Raw genomic sequence first — 18,068 nt, forward strand, 5'->3', positions numbered from 1 at the left:
AGTGCTCTGAGGCGGGGGGGGGGGGGAAGCAAGCCATATTGTATTTATGATCTATTGTTGATCATCCTCAAACATCCAAAGCATACTTAAAATTTAAGCTGCCTCCTGTTCATTTTCTGCTTATTGTAACTGTCTACAGACTGCATAATATTGAAATGAATGTATGGCCATAAAATGATCTCTGTGTTCTGTTTCTAAGTCAGCATTCTTATTTGCCATGGAAATTGTTGCTTTGCATGTGTTTCTGGTATTAAGGTGTTGTAAAATTCTAGGTTAATTTGTTTTATTTGTCAGACTTACATGAAATATGAGTTTTCATAATACTAGGTGTATGGAGGTGCTTTCAACTTAAATTCATATTTGTGTACTCAAGGCTTGGATTAAACTGATCGAATGTTTCCCTGATGATTTATTGATCAGATGAACTTGGCATTTGAGTGGAGCCCAGAAAGCCTGTAGCTTATTCACTTGAAAAGGATGCAGCCTTAAAATTTGAGCAGATCTGTTTCACTTTCCTTGTTAAATGGACAAAGCAGAAAAGAATTTCATCTTACTATTGTATATCATGCTTTTCTGCACATTAACATCTCTGTGGCTTGAGAGAACCTTCTTCAGATTGGCTATAAGGCAAACAGATCCACAGAGGATGCCATCAACACTACTCTGCATACTGCTCTGTCACATCTGGAGCAGCTGGGGAGTTATGTGAGGCTGTTGTTTGTGGATTTTAGTTCTGCCTTTAATACCATCCTCCCAGATAGATTAGTGTCCAAATTGGAGGGCCTTGGACTCTCCAGCTCCATATGTTTCTGGATTTTGAACTTTTTGACAGCCCGCCCCCAGAGGGTTAGAGTAGGGTCCTATATGTCCACAGCCCTTACCCTTAATACCGGTTCTCCACAAGGTTGTGTGTTGAGCCCCTTGCTCTACACACAGGATTGTACCCCCACCCACCCCAGTAACACCATCATCAAGTTTGCTGATGACACCACTGTGGTGGGGCTCATCTCTGGGAATGATGAGTCTGCTTATCGGGATGAGGTGGAACGGCTTTGTGTTTGGTGCAGGGAAAATAATTTGATCCTCAACACCACCAAAACCAAGGAATTGGTAGTGGACTATAGGAGGAACAAAACGGACATTCAGCCACTGTTTATTGGTGGAGAACGTGTGGAGAGGGTGGCTACTTTTAAGTTTTTGGGAGTGATTATTGAGCAGAACTTGACTTGGAGCACTAACACCACTGCTCTGGTGAAGAAGGCCCAGCAGAGGCTTTTTTTTCTCAGACTTTTAAAGAAAAATAACTTGAGTGAGAAAATACTGATGTCTTTTTATCGCTGCTCAATAGAGAGCATTTTAACATACTGTGTCTGTGTCTGGTTTGCCAGTTGTACGGCTGTGGATAGGAAAGCACTCCAGAGAGTTATCATCACAGCCCAGAAGATTATTGGCTGTCCTCTCCCACTCATGGAGGAATTGTATAGTTCTCGATGCTTGAAAAAAGCAAAGAACATTTTGCAGGATTTGTCACACCCTGAACACTCCCTGTTTGAACTGCTGCCTTCGGGTAGAAGATATAGGACAATCAAAACAAGGACAAACAGATTAAAAAACAGTTTTTATTCGAGAGCTATTATTGCTTTAAATGCTGTATGAATTGGAATTTGGGTGACATTGGTGGTTAAGTTGCAATGTGAACCCTAATGGTTGTGTGAGTGTATATGAGTATGCTTGTAGATCACCGAATGATTGCACCTTAATTTCGTTGTACTATGTACAATGACAATAAAGTATATTATTATTATTATTATTATTATTATTATTATTATTATTATTATTATTGACTGTAGCAGTTTCTTTAAGGCAGGGCTTGTTGAGTTTCCCTGGTTGACACCACCTGTCTTTGGCTACTGCAACTGCAGCAACGGAATGCATCCCTTCATTCTCCAGGTCAGCAAAAGCTTCTGAAATGTGTTAGTATTTAAAGAGCCACAAGAGTCTCTAGTTGCTGCACCCTGATTTTCAGGCTGCACAAAACATCTTGTGCATATTGAGCAAAGGGTGCTGACGATAGGTGTAAGTCCCTGTCAGTGGTAAAAAATCTCTGGTAACTGGCATTACATTTTATGGCACACACCGCTGGCTAACAAATGAGTTCGACACCTCTGGTAGAGCCATTGCCACTGCAGTTTTGAAAATAGCTGCCTCAGCTTGCATGCACTCCAGTCTCTTTTCAGGGAAGCCAGGACTACACTGACGTAGCTGTAGCACAAGGCTCAATCTCCGCAGGAACAACTATGAGGTAGCTGCACTGATCAGCCCATCTTATTGTACATGGGCACACTTTCCCTCCTCTTATCAACTCATTCAAATAGCACCTTCCTGGGGTCAGTTGGAGGTAAGAAGCATGGGCCACTGCATTGTGCCTTGCTTCTGAAATACTCTCCTCTAGAACAGCAACCACTGAAAATCTGCCTGCCTTCATGCCTCCCCACCCACCTGGACTGTGGTGGGATGGGATTACTGAGCTAGACCCCCGGTCTACAATGCAGTGGTGCCTGTGCTTTTTAATGGGCATGATGGTACTGGGAGTGAGGATGACCTCACCAATGCCCAGCCCAAGCAGTTACCAAGCTATACGTTATCTCTAAAAATGTGAGTGCCACGGAACTCAATTTGTAGTTGGGACAGGGACAGGCCAGTGAGAGAATGCACATCTGAGTTCAGAAGGTCCAACTCATGAGGAAAGCCCTGGTGCACTGCTGGAAGGGAAAGGGTGCACAAACAGCTCTGGGAAGAAGAAGGTGTGTGCTAACAGCCCTGGAGAAAGCCAGCAGCGATTAGCTGCAGTTGGGAGTGGGTGGGGTGGCAGGTCACCCAAACCAAGGTGCTCCTTAAGCAGCCAGAGGCTGGTAGGGGTGTCTGATGGAACAGCCACACAGAATGCAACAAGGTATAGTTAATTTAAACTGGAATTACACTCACATTGACCAAGTAAGTATCCTGATGTTGGGGCTGCCAGAGCTGTAGATGGAGGAATCCCGCCCCACTTCCAATAGCCCTATACAAGGATCACCTGGATTGCACATATAAGTCCACGTTGTTTTCTCCTCTGTTCAGCTAAGCAGCCAATAGCACAAGCAGGTGTTGGCTAAGAAACAGAAGGTAAAAAAAGAATTTTAACTTCCAAGGACATCCAAATCTCTTAATTCATGGTGAGAATTGAGTCTTACCATATGCCTCTGCAAGAAACAAGTACTGGCATTTTTGCAGAGCCTAGGAAAGGGGCAGATTCATGTTTGTAATGGCAGATTGCTGATATGATTTTTCCTTGGTAAATATCCAGCTTTTCATAATTTAGCATCAGCCGTTTGTACTTATGCCTTTTCTACTCCTGAGCGCCAGAAACACTTCAGGGCAGCTTGACAGCAGGTGTGAGCTCAGCGGTGAACAGAACCAGATCCCAAATTAGCCACACTTGGCTAGCCAAAGCCTGTAATACACTAATAATAAACTGAATACTCCCATGAAGTAGCCTGATTTATCTATATTCACCTCTGGATACTTTTTTTTTTAATTCCAGCTTAATTTAGGAGGTCATCAGAAGTTTCAGAGATGGAATGGGCAGATTGCTGTACATTGGGTTCTTTTCAGTAGCCTTGTCAAAATTGAACTCTACATACGCATAAACGATACTCAAGTCTGTGCTATACACACTACAATGCATGCCATGAAAGTCAAGATACCAATTCATGTAACAAGCCTACATATCAGTCTAGGTCCAGTTATGACAATCCACCAAATATATACAGGTTGGGGACAGACACCCTACCACCGACCACCGACTCAACACACATAATTGTCAAAAAAGAGCGTTATTTATTAACAGTGAACAAGAACTAACTTCCTTTAAAAATGTTACGAAGAGGAGCACAGTAAAAAAAAAATCTCCCTTTTTTCTTCCCTTATTAATCCGCTTGCTCGACACCTTTCTCACCCAATTTCAATCAAGCAGGTCCATGTGCCAAGGCAGCCTTACCATATATTAATCACTTGCTGGATCAGGAAACTAAAAGTGTGGATGTGGGCTTTCAACACTTTATTGGTTTCAATGGGATGAACATTTCGATAGCCAATGTTCCATGAGCAATACAGTATAGCTACACAACACATAGAATTGCTTGGATTGAACAGGAGAGCTGCAGTGGGTGGGTCTACCCAGAATTTCTTCCATGGAGCCACTTAAGGATGGCAGCTGCAAACCGGAAGGCATAAGGTTTGAGGCTACCATTGTAAGCCCCTTCTCAGTAATGTGTTCCAGAGTGAAAGGGGTGCGTCTGTGAGCTCATAAAATCCCTTCACCTTCAGAAGCATCATGGAATTTTGATATGGGCTCCGCAAGACACAATCATCCCCTAAGCTCAAGGCACTCAAACCTGCTGGTTTGCAGGAACATATTGCTGCATTCTCCTTAGGCCTGTTTCAGCACTCAGTACATCTGTGCATAGAATGTCTCCAGCTCATAACTTCATAGGAATGTTGCTGCATGAACTTTGCTATAAACTGTAACAAGAGAGAGATTTCTTGAAAAGAAGAAAATCAGTCTTCAAGTTACCATGTCTGATGAGTCTGCCCTTTGATACGTAGTGGCATAATTCCACAAAAGTCAAATGATACTCCTCCTAACATCACTAAGCAGAACTCTAAGACTTTAACAGGGTTAACTGCTTCTTTGGGATAACTAGTATGTATAGATTCTACAATGTGATTAGCATTTATTTTCCTTGACATTTGTGGGTGGTAACAACACTATCATATTTTCCATATTTGCGGGCTCTTAAATCATGCAGTCAGCTAAGAATCCAGCTCAGAGAAATATACTCTATGTAACATATGTTATGGAGTCAATAAACACAGAAGTGACCCCTACAAATCCCCCTTCCATCCCTTAATCTTTGTCCTTCCCCGTTGTATCTGGCTTGTGTCATCCTCTCATTCCTTTAGGTTGACCAACTGGAAAAAGAACTATTAGCTAGAGAAGCAGAGGTCATTTCGAGGGGGAACGCGGGGGAACGCAGTTCCCCCGGGGGAGGGACGGGGGCGGGGCACATAACGAAGCCCCGCCCCCTGCTTCCGGCTGCCCCGCTTCCGGCCCTCATTCAGCCAGGAGGAGGCAGGAGAAGAGGGAGGGTAAGTTGCTTCCTCCCTGCCTCTCCCCACCCCTGCCTGCCTGGGGCCAGGGAGGGCCTTCACAGGGCTTCCTCGCACTCCCGCCGGCCTTGCAGGTCCACCGCCAGGCCCCAGACGGATTTTGGGGGTGGAGCCTGAGTGGTGGGTTTAGATTCAGAGGAATTAGCTGTCTTAGTCTGTTGCTGCAAAATAGTCCAAGAGTTCAAATAGCACCTTTAAGACTAACCTTTAAGATGAAGACTGAGTGGTGGGTGTGGCCTTATGACACACTTCTGGTGATGTCAGGGGGTGTGGCCTTATGACACACTTCCGGTGATGTCAGGGGGTGTGGCATATGCTAATGAGTTATGTGAATGAGTTTCCCTAGCTCTTTTTCTACGAAACGACCCCTGTTGTCTTCTATTCTTTGAATTGTTACTAGGGAATTGTGACCACTAATTCTACTCCGTTAATTGTTTTACTGTGATTATGTTGCAAATAGACTATTGTCCAATGGTAACATGTGACATTTGTGAATGCTTTGATGGTCTACCCTTGTGTTTTTCATCTTTGTGCATTTCATACGCTTGGGGTCCCTGTTGTTTGGCTCTTCCTTGCCACAGCAGTGTTTTCTGCTTTCCCAACCAGCATCTTCCCATTGCCTCTGATCCTCATTCAGAAAAGACTTTGGTTCACCACTTTGGGAACCATGGAGATACGTGAGGTGGAAATGTTGTCCGCCTGTGATAGGCAGTCCTGACATAGCTGGGTACCATTTGTTAACTGCAGCTGGATTGTGTGGCTGCAGAGAAAGCACAAGCCCGGTTGATCTTCCTTTGTCCCTGCAGAAGCGGCACTTCTCGTGACGAACTGGGAGAGGAGGATCCTGTTGGCTGGTTTGAAATGGAAGAGGAATGGGACGAAGTGGAAGTCAAGATGCAGCAGTGCAGAATTTCCCAAGTAAAACTTCCGATCCACACATTTAGACTTGAAGACGATAAAAATTTCACTACGTGGTTTAGAGCAGTGGTTCTCAACTGAAAATACGTGCCGAGCGGCAGACCGGATGATCTGTAGTTCGGCAGTTCGAGACCCTAGTGCTGTGTGATGGACTGAGCTCCCGTCTCTGGCCCCATCCTAGCAGTTAGAAAACAAGACATTGCAAGTAGATAAATAGGTACCGCTTCGGTGGGATGGTAACAGCGTTCCGTGCGCCTTGGTGTTTAGTCATGCCAGCCACATGACAATGGGAACGTCTTTGGACAGTGCTGGCTCTTCATCTTGAAAACAGAGATGAGCACCGCCCCCTAGAGTCGGATTCGACTGGCTTTCGAGCAAGGGAAATCTTTACCTTTTACCTTTACCACAGGCAGGACTCAGGCCTTCCTTAACTGTTACTAAGAGTTCACTCTCCCTCAATCCCTTTTAGTTAATCATAGCAATAAAATGTGTTCCCAGTAACACCACTGCAATTTTTGTGTCCCTAGAACTTACCATTAATGATAAATATAATGATATTGTTTTTGCCATCAAGTCACAGCTGACTTACGGCAACCCCATCGGGTTTTCAAGGCAAGAAGCATTCAGAGGTGGTTTACCGTTGCCCGCCTCTGCATCACAGTCCTGGTCTTCCTGGGTGGTCTCCCATCCAAATAGTTGCCAGGGCTGACCCTGCTTAGCTTCCGAGATCTGACGGGATCGGGCTAGCCTGGGCTATCCAGGTGAGGCTAAATATAGCGAAGGTATCAGTGGTTAAGACGCTGAACTGCAGGCTGTGGAAGGTCGGTAGTTCAGCAGTTTGAGACCCAAGTGTGCCGCAAGACGGAGTGAGCTCCCATCTCTAGTTCCAACTCCTGCCAACCTAGCAGTTCGAAAGCAAGAAATTGCAAGTAGATAAATAGGTACCACTTCGGTGGGAAGGTAACAGCGTTCCGTGCGCCTCGGTGTTTAGTCATGCCGGCCACATGACCACGGAAACGTCTTCAGACAGCGCTGGCTCTTCGGCTTTGATACGGAGATGAGCACCGCAACCCTAGAGTTGGATTCGACTGGCTTTCGAGCAAGGGACCCTTTACCTTTATCATTTAATATAACATACACATATAACATAAACATATAAATATTCCTCTCGAAGAAAGTTTTTGTTTCTATCCAGGTGGGACCAGGTTAAGAACATAAGAACATAAGAACATAAGAGACGCCAATGTTGGATCAGGCCAAAGGCCCATCCAGTCCAACACTCTGTGTCACACAGTGGCCAGAAATACCAGTGCCATCAGGAGGTCCAGCAGTGGGGCCAGGACATTAGAAGCCCTCCCACTGTTGACCCCCCCAAGCACCAAGAAGACAGAGCATCACTTGCCCCAGAGCCCCTAGCTATACCTTGTGGCTAATAGCCACTGATGGACCTCTGCTCCATATGCTTATCTAATTCCCTTTTGAAGCCATCCATGCTTGTAGCACCCACCACTTCCTGTGGCAGTGAATTCCAAGTGTTAATCACTCTTTGGGTGAAGAAGGACGTCCTGATTTATATAGGGGCATTATTATATTGGCTGATCTGTTTTCAATACCCTTCCTAATAATCCCCAGCATAGCATTGGCCTTCTTTATTGCAGTCACACACTGTCTCGACATTTTCAGTGAGTTATCCACTACAACTCCAAGATCTCTCTCTTGCTCAGTCTCTGCCAGTTCAGACCCCATCAATGTGTATTTATATTTAGGATTTTTGGCTCCAATGTGCATCACCTTGCACTTGGCCACATTGAACCCCATTTGCCATGTTGACGCCCACTCGCCCATCCTTGACAGATCCCCTTGGAGTGCCTCACAATCCTCACTGGTTTTCACCACCCTGAACAACTTTGTATCATCCGCAAATTTAGCCACTTCACTGCTTACTCCCATCTCCAAATCATTAATGAACAAGTTAAAAAGCAGTGGACCAAGTACTGATCCCTGCGGTACCCCACTGCTTACCACCCTCCACTGAGAAAATTGCCCACCTACACTCACTCTCTGTTTTCTATGAACTAGCCAGTTTTTGATCCATAAAAGGACTTGTCCTTCTATCCCATGATTTTTGAGCTTACTTAGGAGCCTTTGATGAGGAACTTTATCAAAAGCTTTCTGGAAGTCAAGGTAAATAATATCTATTGGATCCCCCTTGTCCACATGTTTGTTCACCCCCTCAAAGAACACTAACAGGTTAGTGAGACAAGATCTTCCCTTACAGAAACCGTGCTGAGTCTGCCTCAATAGGTTTTGTTCATCTATGTGCCTACTAATTCTTTCCTTAATAATGGTTTCCACCAATTTACCCGGTATCGACGTCAGACTGACTGGCCTGTAATTTCCCGGATCTCCTCTGGAACCCTTTTTAAAGATGGGAGTGACATTAGCTACCTTCCAATCCTCAGGAATGGAGGCAGATTTTAAGGAAAGATTACATATCTTTGTCAGGAGATCTACAAGTTCACATTTGAGTTCTTTCAGAACTCTCGGATGTATGCCATCTGGGCCTGGTGATTTTTCAGTTTTTAAGTTGTCTATCAGTTTTAGGACCTCCTCTCTCGTCACCTCAATCTGACTCAGGTCTTTCAACACCCCTCCTGAAATCAGTGGTTCTGGAGTGGGCAAGCACTTCTCATCTTCCACAGTGAAGACGGAGGCAAAAAATGCATTTAGCTTCTCAGCCATTTCCCTATCATCCTTCAATACTCCTTTTACCCCTTGGTCGTCCAAGGGCCCCACTGCCTCCCTGGCTGGTTTCCTGTTTCTAATGTATTTGAAGAAAGTTTTATTGTTGGTTTTTACGTTTTTTGCTATATGCTCCTCATATTCCCTTTTTGCCTGCCTGACCTCAGACTTGCATTTTATTTGCCATAGCCTGTGTTCCGTTTTATCAGCCTCACTGTGACTAGCTTTCCACTGCTTAAAGGAATTCTTTTTACTTTTTACAGCCTCCATTACTCTGTTTGTTAACCATGCAGGCTTTTTCCTATACCTGTTTGTGCCTTTCCTAACCTGCGGAATATATATTTTTTGAGCTTCTAGGATCGTAGTTTTAAATAGATCCCAAGCTTCCCCAATTGTTTTGACCCTTTCTACTTTTCCTTTCAGTTTCCTCCCCACGTGTCCCCTCATATCAGAGAAATTACCCCTTTTAAAGTTAAAAATGGTTGTGTGAGTCTTTTTGGCCAATTCTCTATTTGTACAAATGATGAACTCAACAACATTATGATCACTGTTTCCAAGCGGTGCAATCACTTTTACATCTCTCACCAGGTCTTGAGTGTTACTTAGGACCAAATCAAGGATCGCCTCTCCCCTGGTAGGTTCCGTGACCATCTGCTCCATAGCACAGTCATTTAGAGTGTCTAGAAACTCAATCTCTTTTTCCCGGCTAGAACACATATTGACCCAATCAATGTGTGGGTAGTTAAAATCACCTATTATTACACAGTGTTTTTGTCTAGTTGCTATCTTTAAGGCATTCATCATTTTATAATCCTCCTCTATCTTTTGATCTGGTGGGCGATAACAAACTCCCAGTGTTAAGTTTCCTTTTGGCCCCCCTATTTCAACCCATAGAACTTCCAGAAGCGAATCCAATTCACTTAGCCTCTCAATCTTTCTAGACTTTATACCCTCTCTGACATACAGAGCTACCCCACCTCCAACCCTTCCCCCCCTATCCTTCCGATATAATATATAACCGGGAATCACTGTGTCCCACTGATTTTCCTCATCCCACCAAGTTTCAGAAATACCCACAATGTCTATTTTTCCCTCCCTCACCAAGCACTCCAACTCCCCGATTTTACCTCGGACACTTCTAGCATTTGTATAGAAACAGCTGTAATTTCCCTTACAAGTTAAGCCTGCATCCTTCCTCTTGCTATCTCGAGTCGTTGTCCGGCAGTCCATGTCACCAGCCATGGCCTCTGTGGACAATTTCAATCCACCTCCCTGTAGAAAAGCAACCGGTACCCCCTCACCTCTCTCAGATGAGCCAACCCGAACCAGAGACTTTTCATCTCCTGTCGGCTTTCCCCCAATATTCAGTTTAAAAGCTGCTCTGCCACCTTTTTGATTTTAAGTGCCAGCAGCCTGGTTCCTTCTCGGGACAAGTGGAGACCGTCTCGCCTGTACAGCTCCCTCTTGTTCCAAAAAGTATCCCAGTGCCTAACAAACCTGAACCCTTCCCCCCTACACCATCGTCTCATCCACGCATTGAGACTCCTGATCTCTGCCTGTCTCTCCGGCCCTGCGCGTGGAACAGGTAACACTTCTGAGAAGGCTACCTTGGAGGTCCTGGACCTAAGTTTCCTGCCCAGCAGCCTAAATTTCTCCTCCAGGACCTCACGACTGCATTTCCCCACATCATTGGTGCCGACATGCACCACGACCACTGGCTCCTCCCCAGCACTATCTACCAGCCTATCTAAAACACGCGTAATGTCCGCTACCTTCGCACCAGGCAGGCAAGTCACCATACGGTCAGTACGCGGGTTCGCCACCCAGCTGTCTACCTGCCTAAGGATCGAATCACCCACTACCAAGAGCCCCCCTCCCACCCTGCTCAGGGATGGTTCCTTGGTGCAAAAGGAGAGCCGCTCACCAGCTGGGGAAGAGGTCCCTTCTGAGGGCACATTCCCCTTATCCTCAGCATGGTGCCCTGTTTCCCCTAGACCCTCATGCTCCCTGACAGCAGCGGGGCTGCCAGATCCAGAGTGGGACGTAGCTAACAAGTCCCCGAGAGTCTTTTCTGTGCGCCTAGCTGACTGTCTCTGCTTCTCCAGGTCAGCCACCTTGGCCTCAAGGGAGCACACACGTTCCCTGAGAACCAGGAGCTCTTCGATAAGGTGGGGACATAGGGTATGAAAGTTGGAGGAACTCACTGGTTTAGATGAAAACCATCTGAGCACTACGGCTGTTTTACACATGACATTTGTAGGCATTTGTAGGCATATTCCTGGTCGGAAAAGTGATGTGTGAGTGGGACAGACAAGTATTTGGAAATGCACAGGTATGTTAATCAGAGCTGCATTTCTCTGTTTGGGTCCGCGTAGGGTGGCAAACTCAAGTTTGCTGCTGAATAATGCGGAAAGTTACTAGGAAATTTTGGTCATTGAGCACACATGAGCACTGGGAATGAGCTTTAAAACTGTGTTGTAGAAGCACTGTTGCCCTGACCCGGATGGCCCAGACTAGCCTGACCTGGTCAGATCTCAAAAGCTAAGCAGGGTCAGTCCTGGTTAGTACTTGGATGGGAGACCACCGAGGAATACCAGGGTTGCTACACAGAGGCAGGCAGTGACAATCCACCAGAAGCACAACTGTACTTTCCTCTGGTGATGTCATGGGGCGGGGCCCGGGGTAGCAGGCGTAGCAGCAGTCTGGCCCATGTGACTGTTAGAGCCATCCCTAGAGTTTACATTCCACGTTCTCCATTGGTTTCTGGGATCACACACATTTCAGGCTAAGCAACTTGGTGAGTGAGTTCTGCGCAATGTCACTGTTGGGGTTTAGGCTTTCTTTTAAAAATAATTTTGGATGCCGTGTTCCTTTCAGTATCTGATGGTCAAGTTCCTGTGCACAAGGCAAGAAAAGGCCGAGAGGCTTGGAGTGCAAGGTTTGAGTCTCTTTGGGTACCTTCGGCCTGCGTTAGCAGAGCCCAGCAGAAGCATGATTTGTGTGAAGTGCGGCAAAACAAAAGGAGATACCGTCTGTGGAACGACTCTTCTCCTAAAGACTCTGTGTTTCATCCAACAGCTTGCACAGGATTTGGTATGTTTATCTTCTCTCCCTGCATCTCCTCTCTGAATTCTGCACTTCTGGTTTTAAATGCATGATCCTTTGACCACCTGCTATAACGTAGTAAATCATGTAGCTGCTAGGAAAGAATAATATAGTTGTATGGAGGGGGAGGGATTTATACCCCGCCCTTCACTAACCAAGGGTGTCTCAGAGTGGCTTACAAACTCCTTTCCCTTCCCCTCCCCACAACAGACACCCTGTGAGGTAGGTGGGGCTGAGAGAGCTCTGACAGAAACTGCTCTTTTTCAAGAACTGCTGTGCCAGAATTATGGCTTGCCCAAGGTCATCCAGCAGGGGCAGGTGGAGGAGTGGGGAATCAAACCCGGTTCTCCCAGATTAGAGTCCGCGCACTTAACCACTACACCAAACTGGCTAGTAGCTGCTAATAAACAATAAAGGAGATGCTGGAAAAGAAGCCTTGTGAAATAAAGGGGGGTCCAGGGGAGCCCATTGTTTACTGGAAGACTGTGACCAGTTTACGCAGTTTAGGAATGACAGGTTTTCAGACTACACTGAATTCTTCATTTTTTCAAGGCATAAAAGGATTACAGTTGTAGCACTGTAAAGGCTGACCTTTTTGCCACCGCAAAGGCTTACAAAATTTATTGCATCATAAATCTGAGTGAGCCGGAGCCCAGTTCTTCATATGTAGGCTGGCCCACGAAAGCTTATGCTACATTAAATTAGGAAGTCCTTTAAGGTTCCTCTTGACTCTGCTGTGTTTGTGCTGACAGATGAAAAAAGCTGATGTGTTAGTAGCGCTGAATGCTCTTTAAAACCTTGGGAAATAAAGTTGTCCAGTTTGTACACAGGTTTATGCCAGATGTTACTATAATGAGGTCAATTCTGTTGGAATTTGGTGTCTGAGATAATCTAGTGATTAACATCCCTGCCTTCCCTCCTCTTTCACGGCACTTTTTGATTAAAAAATAAAGGGGGGAGGTGTATTCAGTGTGCAGCTTTTTGTGACTCCATATTCTTTCTAGGCACAGAAGAAAGAGAGTGGTCTAAGGTACAGATCATACCTGGATTTTGGAGGCCTTGATTTAAACCTGTTTTGGGATTTCTACAGCAGACTTCACCAAAAGTAGGTTTCTGTCAGTTAAAGCAAACTAGCTCTAAAGTTTGTGCTCCTTTCTGCTGCTCATTGACCCCCCCACAATGTCCTGTGAAGCCCTGCTTTAACTGAAGTGAAGGCAGTAGTAAACCTTGAATAAAAAGAGCATATTTTGTATGAATAGGGAAGAGCTGGGAATTTGGGATGGGGTATTCCTTTTACTCTGCTTACTGGCCAGATTGGTTCTCAAAGCGGCTTATGGTTTAAGTCCCTTACAATGTGTGGTTCAGCCACTGGAACAATTTGTAGAGCAGTTTCTTGACTGTTTGAATATTACATTTTCTCTTTTGGAGAGAAGGAGAAGCCACATTCTTCCCAAGTTTGACTTGTCACAAATGGGCAGCGGTTGATTAATGAGTGGGATCCTCACCCTTGTTCCACCCCACCCCCCAAAGTGTTCAGTTTTAGTCCTCTCCCTAAACATCCTTCTGACCTTGGTGCTGACCTTTCTACACATCCCATGGACTGGTAGGGGCAGGGCTTGCTTGGTCAGGCTAAGCTGTTGATTCGCAGCTTCTCCTGTGCCTTCTCTAATCCTTCCCCCTCCTGACAGCAACAAGGAGTCTTGGAGGTGGGGAAAAGAATGGTAACAAGAGTCCTCTTCTCTAGCTTCCTTCTGCCCTGCAGTAGTAGCTGCTGTGCTTTCTGCCTATGAATCTAGAGCAGGGGTGTCAAACATGCGGCCCAGGCCCCTGGAGGGCTTCTATCAGGCCCGCAGTGGAACTGGCTTATCTTCTGCTTCTTCCAGCCTTCTGCTGCTGCGTCATCATCATAGGTTTGCAGTTTACAGATACACACCTGAACAGCATACTCAAGATTGCAACAGCACAGACATTTTGATGCAATAATTCAGAGCAAGAGGTGTCAGTTATCAGACACTGTTAAATAAACAAAATGTTGCAAGAGTGCTTGTTTTTATTTTAAGTTAAAAAACCCCTTTGTGTATGTGTCCTTTATAAAAGTTTATATCACCACTACCTGGCATTACATTTTATGACACACATGGCCCGGCCCAACAAGGTCTCATTTATGTCAGATCCGGCCCACGTAACAAATGAGTTCGACACCCTGATCTAGAGAGTAGAAGGTGGCATTTTAGCCAGGATTTCACATGCTGATTTTTTAAAGTGTTTTATTTATTTACTTGATTACCCTGCCTTTCCCCCCAGTGCGAACCCAAGTAGCTGACATTGTTGTCCTCCCCTCCATTTTATCATCTCAAGAACCCTGTGAGGCTGAACGTATGTGACTGACCCAAGGTTATCCAGCAAGCTTCCATGGCATGGCAGAGTGGAGATTTAAATGTGGGTCTCCCAGATCCTAGCCTGACACTCTAATCCTGTGGTGCTCACTCAGTGGTTCATAGAGAGCTATATTTTTCTCCAGGCCAGTTTGGCTGGAGATCCTAGAGGATTTTTGTCAACTTCTGGGTGTGGGACAGCGGTCATTGGGTATGTGTGTGTGTGTGGGAGGTATTTGTGAATTTTCCACAATTGTTCTCCCTCTCCTCTCCTCTCCTCTCCTCTCCTCTCCTCTTAAATGGGCATTAATGGTACTCTTACATTGGTAGAAATGGAGCTTTGTAACAGTGATGTTGTGTCTTTCCCTTCTAGCCCACGCGAGGAGTGCATTGAAGCCCAAACCATGATACTGCGGCTTCTGCAGAGCTGCTTCTCAGTGCTCACTGCAGACAGCAAAACCACAAATTCTCAGGAAAACGCACAGAGCAAAAAGCCTGACGGCACACAAGCAGCTGAGGCACTCTACAAGCATCTTTGTGAAGGTGACCTGTTTTTGAAACCCTCTGTATTATCAACACAACATCATTTACACCTTTTACTTTTTGGGAACACTTTCCACATTGGCTGTGTGGCACAAAACTCCCTGGGCGTGAGAGGATTCTTGGACATGTTCGGGGTGTGTGTGTCTTAGTCTTACTATGATTCATATTTCTGTAATGTAGTATTTAAAGAAGGGCTGTTGTTTCTCTGGCCTGCGGAAGCTTAGAGATAAGGAGTACAATCCTGATAGTTCTTTGTTCCAATTCTGATAGCTCTTTGTTCCTCTTTTTAAAGAGTTTTTTAATCTTTCTGGATGAAGCGAAAATCCAGTGGCATGTATTTTATGCGCCACTATCAAAATAAACATTGTTAGTCTTTAAGGTGCCACTGCATTTTTGTTTCTTCCTGCTGTGGCAGACTCACATGGCCACCCCTTTGCATTTATTTTTCTGAGCAGTGGTAGACAGGAGAGATGGTGAGTCCATGCCACTAAAGATCTTGAAGCGGGAAGTCAACAACACACTACTCAACGGCGCAGCCATCTTCTTCCCCGAGAGGCATACCCGACGGGAGCAGCTCTTTGCAATGATGGTAAAACTGTCTGTATTCATTTGTTAAGCCAGTTTTGAGTCTTGCCTTTCTGGCCCTACAAGGTCCGTTAAAAAGCACAAAAGAGACGATAAAGATTTTGTCACTGTACCAGCACCAAAACCACCATGGCCGCAAACCACTTCATTTGGAAGTCTTCGGGTGTGTGCATTTTCACATTATGCTGGAAGACCTGCAAAGAATGGCATTTGTTGCATCTCCGTGGGATTGAGTTCTGTAATCTAGGCAGGGAAGATGGTTGAAAAGGCCTTCCCAGGAGTCTTTGCCAGCTCTCTGTGATTACAGGTCATCCATGTATCTGTGTTATAAATGACCTAAAGCATGAAGGATTGTTTTAAGCTTCCATATTTAGACACTTGTGTATACACATCTTCTTGCTCGTTTATTTATTTACAAAGTTTATATCAGGGGTGGCCAAACTGTGACTCGGGAGCCGCATGCGGCTCTTTCACACCTATTGTGCGGCTCCCGACAGGGCGGCTGGGGAAGTTGAATATAATTCGCAAACAAATATCATTGGACAGATAAATATCATTATCAATATCTGCTTTTACCACTTTTGTTATTATTTTTGGCAGTCTCATTTAATGTTAATAAAAAACAAATTTGCATATTTACCAGTAATATTTGCTCCTGTCTTGCGGCTCTCAAACATCTGACGTTTATTCTATGTGGCTCTTGCATCAAGCAAGTTTGGCCACTCCTGGCTTATATTTTGCCTTTCAGCCCAATCAGGGTCCCAAGGCTGTTAAAACTAAAAACAGATCAGTATGAAACATGTAATAAAATGGGTTGAAACCAAAACTAAACTACATAATGTGTGTATAAAACACAGAAGCATCCTTTTAAACCTAGGACAGCAAGGACAGAACGTTGGATGAAGCAAAAAGCCTTCACCCGCTGGCAAAAGGCAGTGATAGAAGGGGAAAGCAACTGCTGTAACAGTCTTCAATCTCGTGTTTATGTCACCGTACTAAATGCTTGTGTGTGTTAAATGTCTTTTTTTTCCTCCCCCCACCCAGAAAAACATCACCGAGCAGGAACACAAGCCATCTGCCCATCTCGCTTTCAAATCCCTCTGCACATATTTCAGGTAAACTCCTTAGTTATGCCAAAAGGACAAAGCTACAGACCGTACATCTCAACAGACTTTTCCTCGAAACCCATTATCATCCTAGCTAAGCCCTGTGGGTGTGCAAAGTGGTCCGTTAAGCTTGCTGCTTCAGGCAAGAAATAAGACCCCCACCTTGTGGGAATAATGTCTGGGCCCCAGTGGATGGGGGGGAAAGAACAAGTATTTTAAGAAATGGGTATGGAATGAACATTCAAACAGTAGATGGGATAGTGAGACTGTTTCTTTAACATGTTTGCTGTCCATTGTGTCTAAAGCTGCTTTGGTGTGCTGCAGCTTGCAACTGAAATTCTGCTACCCACCAAGCTAAACTCTGCAGAATACACAGAACTATAGTAATGGTATTCAACATCCTTTGATTTGACATTTGATTCAGTACACCACTTTTTTTTTTTGATCCCCCTGAGGGGAATTTTTAATTGATTTTTTGCAAACTACTAACTACAACCGAAAATATAGGGAGGAGAACCTACATCTAAGGGAGAAAGAAAAAAGACCCACTAATAACTAAAAACCCAAGAGTAGGAGATCAATACATCAGTTTAACTCAATGTTAGTTTTAAAAAGCTATTATAACAATGAACATAGTCAGCTATGCTAGGTTAATTATCTTTTAACTGCTTAAAGAAACCCCCCGAGCATCCCAAAATCGTTTCGGAGTTTTCAGGCACAAATCAGAGTCCTTCAGCCACTATTTATTCTTCTCTTTTCTAATCCTCAATTTATATGCAGTTTTGGGGGCAGCCGCCCCCTTTTCAGAGGGGAGTCCTCGTCAGAAGACCCCGAGCTTAACTCGCCATCAGATTTGCTTTCTTCTTCTTCCTTCTCATCCTCAGCTGGTTCCCCGAGCTGTGTTCGCAGAAATTCACGTGCCTTAAGAACAGAGTCAATCTTTTCTTTTTTATCGTGTAGTTTGAAAATGACGCCTTCTGGGATTAACCATCTATAACTGATGCCATTTGTTTGTAAAAATAGGATTAGCTCTTTATAATTCTTTCTCTTCTTTCTTATGTCAAATGGAATATCTTTTAAAATCCTGATGTTGTTGTCCCCAATTTTCAAGGGAGTTCCCAAAGTTGCTTTCAAAATAGAGTCTCTCACATGTCTCTTTGAGAATCTGACTACTATTTCCCCAGGCAGATTATTTTTCTTGATGTATGAGGAATAGGACCTGTAGACCACATCCATCTCTCTGTAGAGGTATTCCACTGTCAAATCTGTCATTGGGGCTATTGCTTCACTCAGTCGTTGCTTCAGATTCTCTCCTTTAATTTCCGGGACCCCTTGAAACCGTAGGACCAAATTGGCTTTCTCCATTTGCAACTACAAAAGTTGTGACTCTTCCATGGCTTGCTCCATTTCTAGCTTTTGCACCCTTTTCTTTTTACTATTGGCGCCCGTTTCCTTCACCTTCTCCCCGATTTGCTCCATTGCT

The 18,068-nt window shown here is 44.8% G+C and overlaps 1 protein-coding gene across 1 annotated transcript in view; it reads left to right on the forward strand.

Moving 5' to 3' along the window:
* The window catches only part of ZZEF1 (zinc finger, ZZ-type with EF-hand domain 1), a gene marked incomplete at its 5' end in the record, with an annotated part of 113,749 nt that overhangs the window by 36,746 nt on the left and 58,935 nt on the right, over positions 1–18,068 (forward strand). Inside the window, 6 exons of the mRNA XM_015423192.1 lie at positions 6,018–6,129; positions 11,749–11,964; positions 12,981–13,081; positions 14,725–14,894; positions 15,350–15,483; positions 16,524–16,594. Coding sequence (XP_015278678.1) covers positions 6,018–6,129; positions 11,749–11,964; positions 12,981–13,081; positions 14,725–14,894; positions 15,350–15,483; positions 16,524–16,594 — 804 coding nt within the window. The remainder of the gene's footprint in view (positions 1–6,017; positions 6,130–11,748; positions 11,965–12,980; positions 13,082–14,724; positions 14,895–15,349; positions 15,484–16,523; positions 16,595–18,068) is intronic.

The sequence above is a fragment of the Gekko japonicus genome, unplaced genomic scaffold (genome assembly GCF_001447785.1).
Source record: "Gekko japonicus isolate JY-2015 unplaced genomic scaffold, Gekko_japonicus_V1.1 scaffold791, whole genome shotgun sequence".
Taxonomy (NCBI): Eukaryota; Metazoa; Chordata; class Lepidosauria; order Squamata; family Gekkonidae; genus Gekko; species Gekko japonicus.